This window comes from Alexandromys fortis, unplaced genomic scaffold, assembly GCF_014885135.2.
Source record: "Alexandromys fortis isolate MF-2015 unplaced genomic scaffold, M_Fortis_MF-2015_v1.1 scaffold_39, whole genome shotgun sequence".
Lineage (NCBI taxonomy): Eukaryota > Metazoa > Chordata > Mammalia > Rodentia > Cricetidae > Alexandromys > Alexandromys fortis.
Genome location: NW_026067918.1, coordinates 9,049,245 through 9,067,876, shown reverse-complemented (window position 1 = coordinate 9,067,876; position 18,632 = coordinate 9,049,245). Strand labels below are relative to the sequence as shown.

Below are 18,632 nucleotides of genomic sequence, written 5' to 3'. Positions count from 1 at the left end.
CGGAAGCCGAGCGGGCGTCTGAGCGAAGTCAGCGAGGAGTGGGATCGGGGCTGTCCGCTGCGATGATCCCACCGCAGGAGGCTTCCGCCCGGCGGCGGGAAATCGAGGACAAGCTGAAGAAGGTGAAGCAGGGGAGAAAGTGAAGCCAGGGCGCCAGGGCGCCAGGGCGCCAGGGCGTGGACTGTCGGGGATGGGGGGTGGGGTGGAGAGACGCGGGTGGGGGTAGGCCGTGGGGGCGGGCGGTGGTAGGCTCCTCCCTCCGCCGGCTCGGGGTGACGTCGTCGTCTCCACTCGGGGTGACGTCGTCCTCTCCAATCCTTGCAGGAGGAGGAGACGCTGTCCTTCATCCGAGACAGCCTGGAGAAGAGCGACCAGCTCACTAAGAACATGGTGAGTAGCCCCTCAGCTGGGAGGCCGCAGACAGCCCACCCCCGGCCGCAGCGGAGGGGCTAGTGACGGACGGGTCCCGGGCCCGAGTCCAGCGTGGGTAGCAACGGTGGTACTGTGTGGGCTTCGCTAGCTGCTCCCTGGTCTTCGCCCCCTCTCTAAAGACACCGCGGGTCTGGACTTGTGTGCTGTGCAAACGTTTACTGATTGATATACCTTGTAGATGGGCTGGGACTGAGCCCTGTCATTGTCATTCAGGTGCTGCGTGCTCGCCTGGAAGGCTGGTTCCGTGAGATCACGCAGCTAAATCCCAAGGGCTTTTGGGATTACATCATCACAGAGAGCTAGCGGATCTTAGACCTAGCCCTTGTTCCACAGCTTATTATGAGGTTCTTGGTGGGCAAGACTTGTTTTGGTTAGTTCAGCTACTAAAACAGACAACGCCATTCTCCCAGCGTGTCTGTGAAGGGACATAGAAATCAATGCCTGGTCTTCTTTCCATCTTCCTCTTGGAGAGGCAGCTTCGCTTCTGCCTCTCTCCCCACTTCTCTGCTTCCCCCCTTCTCTGTCTCTTTTTAAAAAAAAAAGAAATCAATGCCTGTTACACTCTGGTATATGATGGGTGCTTTAACATGCTTTTATATCATTTTTTAAAAATGTTTTTATATTGTTTTTTCGAGACAAGATTTCTCTGTGCAGCCCTAGCTGTCCTGGAACTCCATTTGTAGACCAGGCTGGCCTTGAACTCAGAGATCCACTTGCCTCTGCCTCCCCAGGACTGGGATTAACAGTGTATCCCACCACCCACTTGCTTCTTTATTCTTAGAGGAAACTGGAACCCAGATTGAGTAGATTGAGTAGATACAAACCTGCATTTGTGTTTAGTCACACAATAATAAATATAATAACCAGGAGAGGGAGCACGAGCAAGGAACTCAGGACCGCTAGGGGGGCACCCACACACTGAGACAATGGGGATGTCCTATCGGGAACTCACCAAGGCCAGCTGGCCTGGGTCTGAAAAAGCCTGGGTTAAAACCAGTCTCGAACATAGTGGACAATGAGGACTACTGAGACCCCAAGAACAATGGCAATGGATTTTTGATACTACTGCACCTATTGGTTTTGTGGGAGCCTAGGCAGTTTGGATGCTCACCTTACTAGACCTGGATGGAGGTGGGTGGTCCTTGGACTTCCCACAGGGCAGGGAACCCTGATTGCTCTTTGGGCTGACGAGGGAGGGGGACTTGATTGGGGGAGGGGGAGGGAAAGGGGAGGCGGCGGTGGGGAAGAGACAGAAATCTTTAATTAATTAATAAAGAAATAAATAAATTAAAAAATAATAATAAATATAATAAAGTCACATACTTCTTTCATGAGATTCGCCTTTAGGGAAAGAGGTTTTGAAGGTAACAGCAATGTATTTGGGACTACTCTTCATGAAGCCACTTCCTGTTCAGTTTAGGAAAATGTCAGAGAGAACAGAAATTGAGATTGAGCTTTAAAGAGTAGAAAGGAAGCCGTCCTGAGGTGATTATCATTTCTTTTTATTTATTTATTTAGGTTTTTCGAGACAGGGTTTTTCTGTAGCTTTGGAGCCTGTCCTCTTGTAGACCAGGCTGGCCTCAAACTCACAGAGATCCACCTGCCGCTGCCTCCCGAGTGCTGAGATTAAAGGTGTGTGCCACCCTGCCCAGCTTCATTTCTCTGTTAAAAGTTTACTTTTACTCTGTGTGTATTTGCTCTGTGAGTGTGCAGTACCTTCAGGGGCCAGAAGAGGGCGTCAGACCCTCTGGCAGTGGAGTTCAAGGCAGTTAGTTGTGAGCAGTAATGTGGATGCCGAGAACTGAAGTCAGGTCCTCTGCAAGAGCAGCCAGTGCTCTTAACCCCTGAGCCATCATCCCTCCAGCTCCCTAGGGTGATCATCTTAGGAAGAATTAGTTTGATGTTTTTCTTGCCTGAAGACGAGCATCAGCTGCTCCTCCAGAGGGCCTGGATTCAATTTCCAGCACCCACATGGCAGCTCTCAACTGTCTGTAAATACAGTTCCAGGGGATTTGGCCTTCTTGCAGAGACATACATGCAGGACAAAACAAACAAACTCAATGCGCATAAAAATAAATCTTAAAAAAATTAAAAAGAAATTTCACCAGTTTATCTTGAATCACGTATCATATACTAAATTAGGGACAAGCCCACTGTGTTCCTTCCTGTATGTAGCTTACTGTCTAGAAAACCAAAAAAAGGTAAGAGATGCCAGGATAACCCTGAGACCTGAGAGCCAGAGGCCTTCCTCCCGCAGGTGTCTATCCTCTCGTCCTTCGAGAGCCGGCTCATGAAGCTGGAGAACTCCATCATCCCCGTGCACAAGCAGACGGAGAATCTGCAGAGGCTGCAGGATAATGTAGAAAAGACATTATCCTGCCTGGACCACGTCATCAGCTATTACCATGTAGCCAGCGACACTGAGAAGATCATCAAGGAGGGGTGAGTTGCGTGCAGAGGTTGCAGAACTAATGTCTCCTGGCCCAGTGACTCTAGGCTCTAGAAGGGAAATAAAACATATTTGAGCTTAGAGTCTCTCATGTGCGTTCTCTCCCCCTCTGGCATACCATGTCCTCAGCCCATCATTTTAACCCCCATTCTTCAAGGCTGATCCAGTGTTTTTTTTCTTCCCAGTCCCACAGGCAGATTGGAAGAATACCTGGGAAGCATGGCCAAAATCCAGAAGGCTGTGGAGTATTTTCAGGACAACAGCCCAGACAGTCCAGAGCTCAACAAAGTGGTAAGAAATCAGTGGGATCCTGTGAGAGAGATGAGACCTCCATCCCGGGTCCACTTGGCTATTTTAAGGACTGACCTCCCTAGGGTCAGTAGTTTAGTACACCAGTAGCTGCAATACCACAGCCCCTCAGTGGTAAACCTGTCTTTTGAAAGGTGCTTCTTTGTGTGTGTGTGTGTCTGTCTGTCTGTCTGTCTGTAGATGTGTGGGTGGATGCATATGCATCCGTGTGTATGTGGAGGCCAGAGACCAACCTGAAGAGACCAACCTGAGGTGATATTCCTCAGTAATGAGGTTTTGTTGTTGTTTTTTTTTTTAAGATTTATTTTTTTTTTAAAGATTAATTTATTTATTATGTATACTCTTCTAGCTAGCATGCCAGAAGAGGGCACCAGATCTCATTATAGATGGCTGTGAGCCACATTGCTGGGAATTGAACTCAGGACCTCTGAAGAGCAGTCAGTGCTTTTAACCTCTGAGCCATCTCTCCAGCCCTGACGTTTTTTGAGACAGGGTCTCTCACCGGAGCTGACTCACTGATTAGGCTAGACCAGCCAGCTGCTGCATCCCAGGGATCTGCCTGTCTTTACACACACACCTGAGCAAGGGTTAAACCACCTGTCACCATATCAGGGCGGTCCTCTGACTTCTGCAACACTGTAGCACCTGTGCACATGTTTTTATTTTTGTTCTTGAGACAGGGTCTCACTGTGTAGAGAGCTGCCTGATTCTGTCTCTCGAGTGCTGGGATTAAAGGTGTATGCCACCACATCCAGGCTCATACCTAGCTGTCTAGGTGGGTGCTGGGATAGAACTTAGGTTTTTGTGCTTGCATGGCAAGCAAATTCCTAACTGACCTGTCTTCCTCGGCCTTGGCTTCTCTGTTTTAGTGTAATGTGGTTTGTTTTTGTTTTGTTGTTGTTGTGACAGGTTTCTCTGGGTAGCTCTGGCTATCTTGGAACTTGCTCTGTAGACCAGGCTGGCCCCAAACTCCCAGAGATCCACCTGCCTCTGCCTCTGCCTCTCGAGTGCTGATTTAGCATAATGTGTTTAAGGTTCATCTGTTTGCAGCATACTGTATCAACTTACCTGCTTGTTTCTTTTACAAATCCCTTCTTGACTAGAGGACAGTTAGCAGTGAAAATGAGAAAATAATAAACTAATGCTTGTTAAGCAGAGTTTGGCCTGTGAACATCAAGCATTTTTTGTTTATTTTTAGACAGGACCTCAGTGTTGTCCTGACTGTCCTCAGACTCACAGAGATCCACCTGCCTCTGCTTCTTGAGTGCTAGGATCAAAAGTGTGCGCCACCACACCTGGAGCAACCATCAGTTTTGAGAAACTGAAGGAAAGGAAATTGCCAAGTCAGGCTTCCCAGGGTTTCTTCTGTGCTTTGAAGGAGGAGTGGCTGGGGTTCCGGAGGCCCAAGGGCAGGAAGGAAGGGGCTGCAGATCCCAGCTCAGCAGCAGCAGCAGCCTCTTTCTCTTGTCCTCGCAGAAGCTGCTGTTTGAGCGGGGGAAGGAGTCCCTGGAGTCTGAGTTCCGCAGTCTGATGACCCGGCACAGCAAGGTTGTCTCCCCTGTGCTCATCCTGGACCTGATCAGTGGTTATGATGACCTGGAGGTCCAGGAAGATGTGGCCCTGGAGCACCTGCCTGAGGGTGTGCTCCAGGATGTCATCCGCATCTCCCGCTGGCTGGTGGAGTACGGCCGGAACCAAGGTGAGCAGCACTGGACAGGGCTCCTTGTCCAGAAGAGTGGCAGCTTTCCCGCCACCTCCCCCAGCATTTTCTCTCTCTCTCTCTCCCTCCCTCCCTGACATGAGCCACCTGACATGGGTACTGGGAACTGGACTTGGGTTCTCTGAAAGCAGCCAATACCTATACCTCACACCCCCCAACATAGACCAGCAACAAAAACAAAGGCAGAACAAAGCAGAAAAACACATGCTACCAACACAAGCTGGTAGGGTAGGTGGTAGCTCTGTGGAGAGGGATTGCCTGGCATACGGGAATTCCTCGCTTGTTCTGTTGGAGGATAGCTTTTCCCTTGGAGACTCTGCCTGGTTTGAGATGGGATTAACCAGTGGCATCATGGCCTCTGCTGCCCTGCTGTACAGACGTGAAGCAGAGTGGGGGCCCCGGCCGCTGGCATACTTCTGCTCTGTCTCTCCAGACTTCATGAATGTCTACTACCAGATCCGCTCTAGCCAGCTGGACCGCTCCATCAAAGGCCTGAAGGAGCATTTCCGCAAAAGCAGCTCCTCCTCTGGGGTGCCCTACTCCCCTGCCATCCCCAACAAGAGGAAAGACACACCTACCAAGAAGCCCGTCAAGCGGCCAGGTGAGCTCACCCTGACCATTTATGTAGCCAGAGAATCACAGGGTTATCTTTGTCCACTCTGGGGTGAGCAGTATCAGTCCATGTCTGTGGTCACCCGGCTCCTAGGGACACAGGATAGAGCAAATGTCCCCTATCCAAAAGGCCCTGTAGATTCTTGTACCCAGCAGCTATGTGATTTCCATAAGATTTGGGGTTGGAGAGGCAGGGCCACTAGTGTGCTTAATTGTCTCTGAGGCAGGGTGGCAGAGGCCATAGGTCAGAGTGACCTGCTAGGTCTCCTTCCCCTTGCTGTGTGGTCCGGTTGGGTGAGAAGGGGCAGGCACCCCAGCTTTCCAGAGAGCCAGATGAATATAAACTGCTCCTTAGTTGGAAAGTGGGCTTGGCATAGAGGTGGGTGCAGGCAGTGAGACACCGCTCTCCTGGGAGCAGCCCACTGTCCACTCCTCCTGACCTCATGTCCATATGGTCTGTGCTCCAGGCTAACTGTCTCTGTCAGCCTGGCAGTCCACAGCCCCAGGAGAGATAGGATGTTCCAGTAGCACCAGGAGAGAAAGCCAGTGGGCTGGAACGAGCGCCTGTGTGGGCTTCCAGCTGCTGCTCAGGCCTGGCTAGGGAGCATGCTCTCCTAACAGCAGGCCTTGAGTAGAGCGCACACCCTCGTTTTCCAGTCCCCAGCCCTCCAGGCCCTTTGGAGCAACCTCGTCACCTGCTTCTCAGGCTTGCTTAAGGTTGGAGACACGGCCAAGAGAGGCTGCCTTCTGGGCTTGGTGGCCTCTGCAGGACATGCATTGTCTTCTACCCTTTAGTGAGGGTTCTGGACACCCCAGTAGAGAACTTGCTGTAAACAGGGACTCTTCTAACCCCCCTGCTGGACCAGCTGCCTGCATGCTTGGGGTCCATGCCTTCCTATGGGGAAGAGCTGTGTCCATGAGGCTCCCAGGGCTCAGCTGCCCTGCTCACTTCCTCTTCCTCCTGGTTCTTTGACAAGCCAACTAGGCTTCAGGACCCTGTTTGCCCTGCTCCAGTGTCCACTGGCCTGCAGGTTCTAGCCTCTCAGAAAGAGGGGTATGACCTACCCCAGGGCTCTCCATCAACTTAACCTGTCCTTGTGGAGATGCAAAGGACTGTGAGGACCCTGTGGTTCTGTAGGGTTCTAGGAGTTGGCAGGAGTGAGTGGACTCAGACTGAGGTGAGGGTGATGGAGTCAGGCCCTCAGGACATCTGTCCCCACTCTGAGGACAGAAGAGTTTGGCCTCATTGATGAGGCACCAACCTCAGCATCTGCTCTTCTAATTGGGCACCTGATGGACTCGGTTGCTGCCAGGTCGCTTCCCCATTTCCTCGCAGCCAGTGTGCTGGTTAGGTCCCTACTGGGCCCACAGGCCATCTGCTCCTGGGTAGGTTGTGGGGCAGGAATCTGATTCACTCATTACTAGGGTGCTCACTGAGGAGGGAACAAGGAGAGAAGCAGATGTGAGCTGGCCTGCCAGAGTTAGTGGTAGCTAATTTCAGTGTGGTACAAACAGACCGAGCCAGCTGAACCCTGCATAGCCTGGTGGGTGCTATGAGGACAGCAGCCTTGCATTCAGCTGCGGAGGAGTCTCAGGAAAGGTGGTACAGTCCGGCTCCTGCATGACTCACCTCCCCGGTACATTTGCTAACTAGGAGCAGTGCCTGCTGGCTGACAAGCTGCCTGTGTCCCCACACTGTGGGCTCTGAGATGTCTTCATCCCAGGAGCCGGGCTGCCACACTTCATTTTTTCTCAATTGTGATGCTATCTGTTCTTTTTCCCCACGGCAAGAGCTAGTCGCCTTTACCAGCTACTTGCGGGTGGTGGCTCCTGTAGCCCCTCCTAGCTTTTCAGTTTGTTACCACTGCTACGTCAGCTGAGTGTCTTTTGGGGTGTGGGAGCCTCCATATCCATCATAGCTCTGCAGGAAGCTGAGACCTGTTTTCCCAACCCCAAACCCCTCAGGGCCGCCTGCCCTAGGCTGCTGTCTGGCTTATGTCCCAACGCTGAGCATGCTCAGGGAACTCAGCCTGGAGTTTCAGCTGGTCTCCAGGAAACCCCCAGGTTACCCTGTCCTGCCCTTAAGTGTGAGAGCTTTCCTGCTAGGCCTTCAGCCCACTCCGCTATGACGCTACTCAGCAGAACCTTTTCCTTCCCAGCTGGATCTTATGCCCCTCCTTTTTGTCACCTCCTGTCCCTCCTAAAGTGAACTCAGATCCAGAACTGAGGGTCAATGCCAAGCCCAGGGCTGAATTTGGCCACACTTTCTGCTCTCCATCCTTCAGGGTCTCCGGTGACCCTGGCAGGACCTGCTGGCAGAGGTGTTGAGGGGCACTTGCTGTTGGGGTGGGTGTGGGCTGGGCAGGTGGAGGGCCGCTGCTGTTTTCTCTCACTCATTTCCTAGGTCTTCCTCTCTCCTCTCTGTGGCTCTGGTGACAGGGACGATCCGTAAGGCTCAGAACCTTCTGAAACAGTATTCCCAGCATGGTCTAGATGGGAAAAAGGGGGGCTCTAACCTCATTCCTCTGGAAGGTAACCACCCTGTGTTCCTTTTCCGTCACCCCACTTCTACTATGAGTCCACTCACTCATTAGGCAGGGCAGAGCCTCTCCCAGGAGGCCTTGGGGCAGATCCTGAGGGGGCTGGGCGGGAGTGGCAAACCCTTGATGCTCCTCAGTCTTCAATGGGCCCAAGGACAAGTTTCATGACCCTGGCTTTGTCCTGCCTGGCTCTGCCCTTCCTAAGGTTCGTCCTCCCTGTCTCTGTCTTTGTGTCCTGTGTAAACTTAGAGAAAATTGTCTTGGGACAGCCCTTTCACGCCCAGATCAGCAGGGCAGGACCAAGTTGGTCAAAACCTCCTGGCTACTGCTCTGTAAAAGGGAGCTTCTTGCAGCTAAGGGGACAAGGCTGCCTAGAGGACATGTTCCTCCTCCGCTGCCAGGAGAGGGACAGCCAGTCCAGCTGTGGTGGTGGACCCACCTCCTCCAAAAGAGTCACCCTGGGACGCAAAGGATGACTGTCCTCACTCACTCAACACCGACATTTCTCAGTTTCCCTGGGGCCATGCACCTTCTCTTGGCCTCCCTGTGTTAGAAAGCAAACAGCCAGGGATGGTCCTAAGCACTCCCTGAGAGTCAGGCTTGAAACGGCTGTTCCCAGTGGGGTTTGAGGTAGTAGAGGGGCTCAGAGCCCTCCTCGGTGTTCCCTCCCTATGCCCCATTTCACGCTCCACTCTACTCCTGGAGATGAAGGGCTTCTTCCCTATACCCCAAGGGGCAGCTGCCTGTCCCCTGGATAAACGCTGCTTGTGTTTGTGCCGCTGACATCTTGCTAGGCCACGAGCATGATTTCCGAATTAAGCACCTGTCTGAGGCCCTGAACAAGCACGGGCCACTGGCCAGTGAGTATTGTAGTTCAGCCCATGGCAGCTGCTGACACTGCCTATGAAGCATTCCCCCGGACGGCCTGCTCTGCTCTGAGGACGGGCCTGGACTGTGGCCTGGCTCCCCCTCCAGTCTCCTTGCCTCTTGTGAGATGGAGTACATGCTTGGCTCTTGGGGCCTGGCCCGAGGAGAAGCTGCGGCATGGTCTTGGAAGGCAGGCAGGAGGGCAGGTGGCTGCTCCGAGGTCACGAGCTGGGGTATCTCACTTTTGGAGCCGTTCATAACATATGAAACCAGACTGCCCTGTCCTGGGGCCCCTGCCCATCTTCCCATAGTGGGATGCGCTCTGCTCCTAGAGCAGCTGAACAGGGAGCCCTCTGTCTCCGGGGCTCATTATCTCTTCTTGGATGGTTTTGCTTTGCGGAGATAGAGTCTCACTATGCACCCCAGGCTGGCCTTGAACTTGGTCACCCTACCCCATCAGCCTGAATGCTGGGATCATAGGCGTGCATCACTTTTAGCCTCTTCTCAGAATTAACTCCTCTACACACACACCAGCCAGCCTCGTAGGCCATAGCCCTCTGCTCCCTCATACTTCTTAGGTCTGGTGAGATTGGTAATGACTGTTATAGGAGCCTCATCTCCCAGATTGAGGACCACAGTGACTGCCTCTTAAAGTGGACATTGCAGCCTGCCCATCCCACACTGCCCTCTTCCAAGCCCAATTCAGAATCCTCAGGCCTGGGGTCAGACGACCTTACCCAGGACACTGGTTTAGGAACTTTCCTTCCCTCGAGCTTTCTCCACCACCTCTCGTGTTTGCTCCGGGGCCATGAGTGCTGCCTGTGCTGAGTGGACTTGGCACCTGCTCTCCCAGACCTGCCAGAGCCGTTCTCATGGCAACCTGTCACATAGTCTCTCTTTCTGCTCACTGCTGCTCTGGGCTAGCCCAGGCGCTGGAGAGACTGAGACCCCAGGCACTCAGGAGCACGTTGTCCCTCCAGGGAGAGATGACATGCTGGATGTGGAGACTGACGCCTACATTCACTGTGTCAGCGCCTTTGTCAAGCTGGCCCAGAGCGAATACCAGCTGCTGACGGACATCATCCCCGAGCACCATCAGAAGAAAACCTTTGACTCCTTGATTCAGGTCTTACCCTGCCCTCCCTCAGCTCTGAGCACCGGCCCATGTGACTTACTGCAGAAGCTATGGGGGAGGGGGGCAGCCTGTCACCCGAAACCCTTGACTCTGGTGTAGTCCATGACCCCTCTCCATCCTTCACACCCACAGGGTGCCCCCACTGTCTCTAGGAACCTGCTCTGCTCTGCACCTTCCTAACAGGGTCCTTGTCCTTCTCCCAGGATGCACTGGACGGACTGATGCTTGAGGGGGAGAACATCGTGTCTGCTGCCAGGAAAGCCATCATCCGCCATGACTTCTCCACAGTGCTCACAATCTTCCCCATCCTGCGGCACCTCAAGCAGACCAAGCCTGAGTTTGACCAGGTGCTCCAGGTATGTGGGCCTTTCTCACACGGCTTGCTTTATTCCATGCGCTCCTACTCTCTTCTGAGGTGGCTCTGAGGGGCTTTGAACAAGTTAGGATGCTCACAAGGTAAGAGAAGAGCTCTAGCTAATCTTGAACTGGAGAATGCGGCTCTGGAGTGAGGCTAGGAATTAGACACACAGCCCTCTGGAGAGGACAGTGAAAGGACTCTGATGAAGATGTCAACCATCCTTCCTCAGGGCACAGCAGCCAGCACCAAGAACAAGCTGCCCAGCCTCATCACCTCCATGGAGACCATTGGAGCCAAAGCACTAGAAGACTTTGCTGACAACATTAAGGTACCTGCAGCCCCTTTCCCTTTCACCAGACCCAACTTGCTCACTGAGCTCTGAGGACCCCTCAGAGAGCAAGCCTTCAAGAGAGTCAGGTTTGCTCTGTAGAAAAACCCCTGCACTACTGGTTTCCTGAGGAGACCCTCTGGGCTCTGCTGTTTCTTCCCCGGCACTGATGCCCTCGGAGGCAGACATCCTTGTCTTGCTCAGCTTCTGAGGCTGTGGGGCAGCATAACACCGATGTACCAGGAGGTGGCGCCATAGGAAGACCAACTAGGGCTCACAGTGAACCAGAGGCCAATGGTGAGAGCCCTTTTCTGGGAACCAGGGGCTGTTTTTTTTCCTTCCCACAGAATGATCCAGACAAAGAATACAACATGCCCAAGGATGGCACCGTCCACGAGCTCACAAGCAACGTAGGTGATACTCAAACGCTGCTGGCGAGGTGGGACAAAGAGCACTCCAGCTCAGACGCTGGGGGTACAGCACCAGTGGGAACCCTCCCTGCAGTCACTGGTGGTGAGGGGCCAGTTCCTCCAGCACACAGGCCCTCTCGGGCAGCCAGAGTCCAAAGATAGCACTTGACTTTCCGGTTGCTCTTGTCACTGTGAAGACCCTTGGCACAAGACCTGCCCTGCTAGTTGGAAGGGTGTATAGGAAGCCATTACCTTGGGCCTACCCCTGACCCTCTCGGGTGTGTTCTCTCTACCAGGCCATCCTTTTCCTACAGCAGCTTCTGGACTTTCAGGAGACGGCAGGTGCCATGCTGGCCTCTCAAGGTACACAACACCCGAGTTAGGCTTGACTGTGCCCTTCTGCCCCCTCTTGCCTGGGGACATAGAGTTAGGCCCCTAGGAGGCCCCTAACTTGCTCTGGGTGAGGGCAGGGTGTGCTCATCCTGCCGTGCCCAGCTTTCATACTCCTCCACTCCTCCTGCATCATCTGCCTACTCTGTTGCTCCATCTCCTCGCTGCCCCTTGGTGGGGCTGGAGCTTGTGAGGCTGGCATGTAAGGAAGGGTGCTCTTCTGGGCGTTTTTGTTTGGGGGGCAAGACGCCAAGGAGCTGCTGGTTCTCTCGGGCTGCGCTCTCCAGTGTGTTCTGGTCTTGAGTTAGTTCGGCTTGGTGTGTCTGCTGGCTGTGTCTGGCTGTCATGGGGGAAGGTCTGCTTGGCTTGGGGTGACACAGCCATTTCTAACCTGTTTTTTGCACTTTTGCATCTTCCTCCTCTGTTTCCCTCCTCCCCCTCTGTGTGCACTGCCTGTCACTCCGTAGTTCTTGGGGACACATACAATATTCCTTTAGACCCCCGAGGTAAGCAGTGTGTCCCCCAGCCCCATTCTCCCCTCCAAAGCCCGGTGGGTAAGGTTCCCAGGGGACCAGTTCTCAGAACCCACTGGGGGCAGGGCAAAGGGGCATGAGTTCTTTAAGGATGCCCTCATTTTCTCCTTTTCCCTTCATAGCTGCCTTCTGTCTCCAAGTCTATCCAGGCAGTACCCTAATGGGTCTAGCACCCTAAGAACACCCCCTGGCTAGCCTGGCCCTTCCTTCCCCTTGGCCTGCTGTGCATCAGCAGGGTCGGGGGTTCAGGAGCATGTGAAGAGAAGGTGAAAAGATAGGGTGGCCCTGTCCAAAAACCCTTGCTGTTGGCAAATACGTAAAAGGATCTAATAGATACCACCCATCTTATGTTGGGGACTAGGCTGGGAAGGTGGGGAAGGCGTTGGTACCCTACGCCTCTCCTACCTGCCTGCCTGCTATCATGGGTAGGCTCCTTAGCCCATTATTGTAGAAGATCCAGAAAGAGTCCATATGCTTCCTGTAGCTCAGCAGGTGCCCATCTCTGCCTGAGCTCTTCCTTCAGTCCTGCCTGCCCCAACATTTCCTCCTCTGCCCCTGGGGTGTGGAAAGGGCCCTCAAGGGTGACCATTGCCACCACAATAACAGCACATCTCCTCTCAGAAACCAGCTCTTCGGCCACCAGCTACAGCTCCGAGTTCAGCAAGCGCCTGCTGAGCACCTATATCTGTGAGTCTCCCTGGCAGAACCCCCCTCCCTGGCCTCAGTGCTGTCCTCTTATTCCTGGGTCCCTCCCTGGCCATGGAATAGTAACCTGCATTCTAGTTCAGGACTCTAGCTCTAAGAAGGGCTTCAGAGGCCTGGGAGTCAGAAGAACATGGAAGAATTGTCAAGACAGTGAGCAGGGCAGGCCCTAGTGTTCGGATCCTGTGATGTAAGTGGCCCTATCTTTCTGAATAGGCAAAGTCTTGGGAAACCTGCAGCTGAACTTGCTGAGCAAGTCCAAGGTGTATGAGGACCCAGCACTGAGCGCCATCTTCCTACACAACAACTATAACTACATCCTCAAGTCCTTGGAGAAGTAAGTGGCCCTGCCTTGGCTGGGCAGCCATGCCAGCCTCTGCCTTCCAGGACCGGACGCTGCATCTGCAGCCTCCTAGCCTTGTGTGCTTCAGTCTCTGGTCAGCAACCAATCCTCCATTTGAGCTCAGGAAGGTTTCGAATGGGAAGCCGCCAAGGCCAGCGATTTCTGGACCCCAGGAATTTCTTCTCTTTCTCTTCTTCTTCCTCCTTCACTCAGGTCTGAGCTGATCCTGCTGGTGGCTGTGACCCAGAAGACTGCTGAGCGTTCCTACCGGGAGCACATCGAGCAGCAGATCCAGACCTACCAGCGCAGGTAAGAGGCCACCAGCCCTCTGCGGTCCCTCTGAACCTACCACACTTCCTTGTCAGCCCCTCATAGCATGAGGCCAGCAGCTCCTGCTGTATCACTGGTAACCCACCGTCTGTTTTCCTTCTTGGGGTTCGTTGTCAGTGCTAGGACTCAAAGCCAGGACCTTGCACGGGCTGAGTATGGAGCGGCCACTAGCTAAGCCCCAGCACTCATGAGTGGAGAGAGAAGCTCCCTCTTCCTCCCCATAGCCTCTTCAGAATGGTCTGCCAAGTGTCATGACTAAGAATTGTTGCAAAGGGGACTGTCAGAGATGTGAACAATGCTTAGTCCTGGAGAACAGCGGGGTTGTGAGAGCCCTTGAACTTGGAAGGGTTCTGGGTGTTTCTCTGGTCCTCTGGTTTCCTTGGCCTGTTTCTTTCTGAGTGTCTCCCACTTCCTTCCTGTTTATCTGTCCTCTGCTCCCTCTTTTCCCATCTGTTTCTCTCTCTTAATTTGCCACAATATTGATGTGAACTCTGGTCGGCAACATTTGTTCAGTTTATCGAGCGCCTGCTGCTTCCTGTTCCTAATTGTCAACGCGAGCAGCTTGAGCGTTTTCCGTTCCCAAGGAGAGCATCTCTGACCCAGATAATTCCTACTGCCCCCACCTTCAGTAGACTGAGAGGTTTGAAAAACAAACCCAGCTTTTAGGGAAGAAGTAGCTGTCTGAAGTTGCCCCTCTCTGTCTTCTCACCCTGCTGTCTGGCAGCTGGTTAAAGGTGACTGATTACATCACAGAGAAGAATCTTCCGGTGTTACAGCCTGGAGTCAAGGTAGGCCTAAGGCCTGTGCGAGGAAGGGGTGTCAAGCATCTCTCTGGACGGAGATGTGTGAGGCCATGAGGGCGGCAGGAGAGGGTTGGGGGCAGAAGAGGGCGTCATGGTTCTGCTCTGAGCAAGGCCTTCTCTGTTGCTTCCCTCTGCTCTCTGGACCCCCAGCTCCGGGACAAGGAGCGGCAGATAATTAAGGAACGTTTCAAGGTGAGTCAAGGGCCTCCCTCCCGCTGATTGCTGCTGCCACCTCAGCCACAGAGACCCAAAGCTTTTGTCTCTTGGTCCCTCCTTCCTACCTGTTTGGTGGTCAGGGCTTCAATGATGGCCTTGAAGATCTGTGCAAGATTCAGAAGGCCTGGGCCATTCCAGACACAGAGCAGAGGGACAAGATTCGACAAGCTCAGAAAACCATTGTCAAGGAGACCTATGGGGCCTTTCTGCACAGGTGAGCCCACCCCCTCCTGGGCCCTCTGCTGCCCGCTTTCCAGGTAACCTACATGCTCCTTTCCTCAGGGAAGTAAAAGTTGCAATAGGGTAGACAGCATGTTTGGTGCTCTGGGCTTTGGAATGTTGTTTAGAGGTACCCCTGCCATCTTAGCACCCGGTCAGAGGGTTAGGGGAGCTCACACTTAGGCTGAGAGTGGAGGTTCTCTCCCCCTTGACCTCTTACCATGGTGCCTGGTCAGGTATGGCAGCGTGCCCTTCACCAAGAATCCCGAGAAGTACATCAAGTACCGTGTGGAGCAGGTGGGCGAAATGATCGATCGCCTTTTCGACACCTCTGCCTAAGCCTGCCCGTGTGCTGCCTCGTTCCTCCAGACTCCCACGTCATTGGACTGATTTAGTATACCCCTGCGCCGGGAACCCTGTCCCTGCTGTTTGCAGCTCCCCTGCGGCCCACATCTCCTGTCACACTAGCACTCGCCCAGAATATGGGGTCCTCTCACGTTGGGCTTCATTGTGGAGTGCAGCCAGCAGGGGCCCCAAGATGACTTCGGAGACAGAGGCTGATGCCCCTAGCTGCTGTGTGGGAGCCAAGAATGAGATGACAGACTCCACCCTGGTCTACTTCCATCCTCTTCAGCCCACAGATGAGCGGGCTCAAAGAACAGGCCAAATGGCAGCCAGCAGAGCTGGAGGCCAGGTTGTCATGTGACCTGCTCCCTGGGACTTGTGCAGTAGCCCCAGTTCTCTGGAATGCCCTGCTACCTGGGAGTCCCCTGGTGACAGGAGGTGGGAGGGCTCTTTCTCTGGTCCCTTTGGATCTAGCACACTGTAACAAGTGTTTGGAGGAGTTGTAAACCGCCCTGTGGGGGCAGCCCCTCGGGTATCTGTTCCCTGGCTCCCAGCTTCTGTGCTCACAGCCCAGGGCATGCAGCGGTGGCTACAGAAAGTTTAGCCTAGAAGCATGAGGGGCAGGGAACTGGCGGACAAAGGGGAGCAATTCAGGAGCAAAGTGTGAGGCTGTGAGGGTGAAGCTGGGCTGTAGGTTGGCAATGAACAGCTGTGTCAGGAAGGCAGACCCTTAGGGTACATTTGGGTGATGGCTTGTTTTGCTTTTATACACGGGGCACTCGGGATCCATGTGCCTCCTGCTAGAGAATGGAGCTGACCCTCTTTAGAGACAGTGTCCTAGCCATAGGAACTGTGCTGTACCCTCAAATCTGTATCCCTAGGCCCCACCCTGTTATAGACTGGGTTGTCCACCAGGAGGCTACCTTGCTAGGGGCCAGGTCACACTTGCACGCGTCCCACATCCAGACTGGCCACATACATGACCTGACTGCACACCACACTCCCACATACATGACCTGACTGCACATCACACTCCCACATACATGACCTGACTGCACACCACACTCCCACATACATGACCTGACTGCACACCACACTCCCACATACATGACCTGGCTGCACATCACACTCCCACATACATGAGGAAGAAGGTGGCTCAGCAACTGTAGCTCGGCCTTTCCTAACTCTTTCCTCTTCCAGGAGCTGCTGGCAAGGAAAGGAACTGTCTTCCAGAGCAGAAAGGTGAAAGGGCTTCTTAGTCCAGAGTGTCCCTTCTTTAGTTGGACTAATTAAAGTTTGGGTCTGGTTCTTCCTAAGCCTCCTCCAGAGGAAGAAGCACCGTTGAGAGAAATTTGCCAAGCATGAGCTTCTCTCAGGGGCCATCTGGGCCTTTGGGGGGAATGATTCTGCCTGGCTTCATAAATGCTTCTACCTGGGGAGAGAAAGATGGCACCCAAGCCAGGTGCCAGCAGACAGATGCCGAAAGCCTGCAGCCACCCAGTCTCCGAGTCTGGCCGGCTGCAGGTGTGCAGCTTACCACTCTGCTCTGTTCCATCCCCACGAGCCGCACTCCCAGGATGGGCCTTACCCTTGCCTACCCTCCACACTAGGTCCTGGACTCTTCCCATCACTCAGTTCCCCTCTGGGCACAGGCTTGGGGCTGCTCTTGTCTCCAGGGCTATGTCTCCATGGCAGCCTTGGTGCTGAGGAAGTGCAGCAGCAGGTGAAGAAGTCAGCTGCCGTTGGAAGGGACGGAGGCTGGACCTGGACCCAACTGGTCTTGGTGGGAGCAGGGGAGCAGGTCTTACTGAGCAGTGGATTACAGGAAGAAGAACTGGACAGAGCCTGCACTGGGGAGGAGTGGAAGGCAAGGAAGTCAAGCAACAGTGTCACTTTGTAGGCAGTGCACATAGTGGTTTGACCCTCACGCATCGGCCAATAGCAGTGTCTCCCTGGGAACCAGCCCCACCAAGATGGACTTGGGCTCAGTGTTCTTCGGGTACATCTTGGAAGGAAAAAGGCATTTCCTGGGTGTGGAGAGAGCAGGCAGAAGAGAGACCACCATGCCTCTGGGGATATTTATACCATCACTCCCCTCCACCGGGCTCTGCCAGCCTCTTCCCAGGTGGACTCTGTCACTGGGAAGCAGGACATGGGATGCCCGAGTGGGACCTGAGCTTTCCTGTCATGAGCTGCATGTTCTTTCTTGACACAATCTCCTCTACCACATGGACCTGGAACTCCAGCTCCGTCACTGAAAGGGGTAGGATACAAGTCCCGGAAGCTGCAGGCTTCTGAGGGCTGGTGGGAGAGGGAGCCAATCCACAAGGTCTCCCTGGCCTTTGGGGGCAAACCGGATGGCCTCCAGTTAAAGAAGAGCCTTAGACGCAGTTGAGTTGTCCTTGTGGAAATAAATGCACTTGACAGCACTTCGTGGCAGGGAGTTGATTGCAGATTCGTCTCTGTCCACTGTCTCTCACCAGAGACACTAGGGCCCGTGGGGCAGTGACGAGGCTTTCCTGGGAGCACTGTGACACCTGGCGAGTTTGTGCATGTGTGTTGGGTAGCTGCGCCTTCAGTTGCCTTTGAGGATGAGCCTCTAAGTCTGGCACTCTTGGCCCAGACACTGTAGCTGGGGAGAAGAGAATGAAGTGACAGGGACCAGTTACTGTGGAGCAGCTCCGAGAACTGGAGCTGTGACTCTGAAGGACGACTGTGAAGAGCCTCGAGGGACTGGAGATGGATGACTTGGAGGGAGGCACGGACGCTGCCTCTCTGTTCATTCAGCTGCCCTAAGACTGAGATGGGATGATGGGGGTGCATGCTGACCTAATAGCCCACAGAACCTTGTTCCTGGAGACAAGCGCCCCTAACATCCCACTCAGTCTCATCCCCCAGGCTCTCTGAGCGCAGTGTTGCTGAAAGGGTTGAAACTCGGGCTACAGTAGCTGTGGTCAACTCCACATGACCATTGTGCTGCACTCAGACCTGTGGGTCTGGGACCGTTCAGTCCACCATAGCCTACAGGGAGAAGCACCACGGCCAGAGCCCAGCCCTTTCTTGTGCTGCCACAAGGGGAGACTTCAACTCCAGTTTTGCCACCCCCACCTGGGTTTTGCTAGAGAAATTCCTGCTCCTGCTACTGTGGTAGCCACCAAAAGGATAATATTCTCCAAGAGGCATCTAGAGATGGGGTTGGGAAGGGGTTCTGTGGTGCCCACCTGAAATTTCTGCCTCACACTTCCTGGATAATGAGTCTGGGTATCCAGAGTGAATTCCAGGGCAGTGGGACTGCGTGCTGGGGATGCACACTAACATTCCAGATTGGACGAGGTCAGGTTTATATCAGGACCCGAATCCTAACACTTAAAACCTTAAGCCCTCAAGCCAGGCTGTGGTGGCACATGCCTCTAATCCCAGCACTGGGGAGGCAGAGGCAGGTGAATCTCTGAGTTCAAAGCCAGCCTGGTCTGCAAAGCAAGTTCCATGACAGGCTGCAAAGCTACAGAAAAGTCCTGTCTGGAAAAACAAAAACCCTTAAGCCCTCAACCTACCAACTGCTGATCCTGGGAGCTGGGTTTCTAAACCAAG

General features: G+C 53.8%; 1 protein-coding gene across 3 annotated transcripts; it reads left to right on the top strand.

The window, feature by feature from the left end:
* On the top strand, nucleotides 1–17,470 carry Exoc7 (exocyst complex component 7). Of its 3 annotated transcripts, none has more exons than XM_050140049.1 (19): nucleotides 1–122; nucleotides 325–390; nucleotides 2,690–2,874; nucleotides 3,067–3,172; nucleotides 4,667–4,889; nucleotides 5,344–5,511; nucleotides 7,962–8,054; nucleotides 9,910–10,055; nucleotides 10,268–10,420; nucleotides 10,652–10,750; nucleotides 11,098–11,160; nucleotides 11,457–11,523; nucleotides 12,705–12,770; nucleotides 13,002–13,122; nucleotides 13,342–13,437; nucleotides 14,183–14,246; nucleotides 14,412–14,453; nucleotides 14,558–14,691; nucleotides 14,933–17,470. In XM_050140049.1, the coding sequence occupies exons 1-19, from the start codon at nucleotides 63–65 to the stop codon at nucleotides 15,033–15,035; spliced, it is 2,055 nt and encodes a 684-aa protein (XP_049996006.1). In that variant the 5' UTR covers nucleotides 1–62; the 3' UTR covers nucleotides 15,036–17,470. The 3 variants fall into 3 exon arrangements, with proteins under 3 accessions (XP_049996006.1, XP_049996007.1, XP_049996008.1); XM_050140051.1 differs by lacking the exon at nucleotides 1–122 and adding an exon at nucleotides 1,951–2,064; XM_050140050.1 differs by lacking the exon at nucleotides 7,962–8,054 and having other exon boundaries at nucleotides 22–122.
* The last annotated feature ends 1,162 nt before the right edge of the window (nucleotides 17,471–18,632 follow it).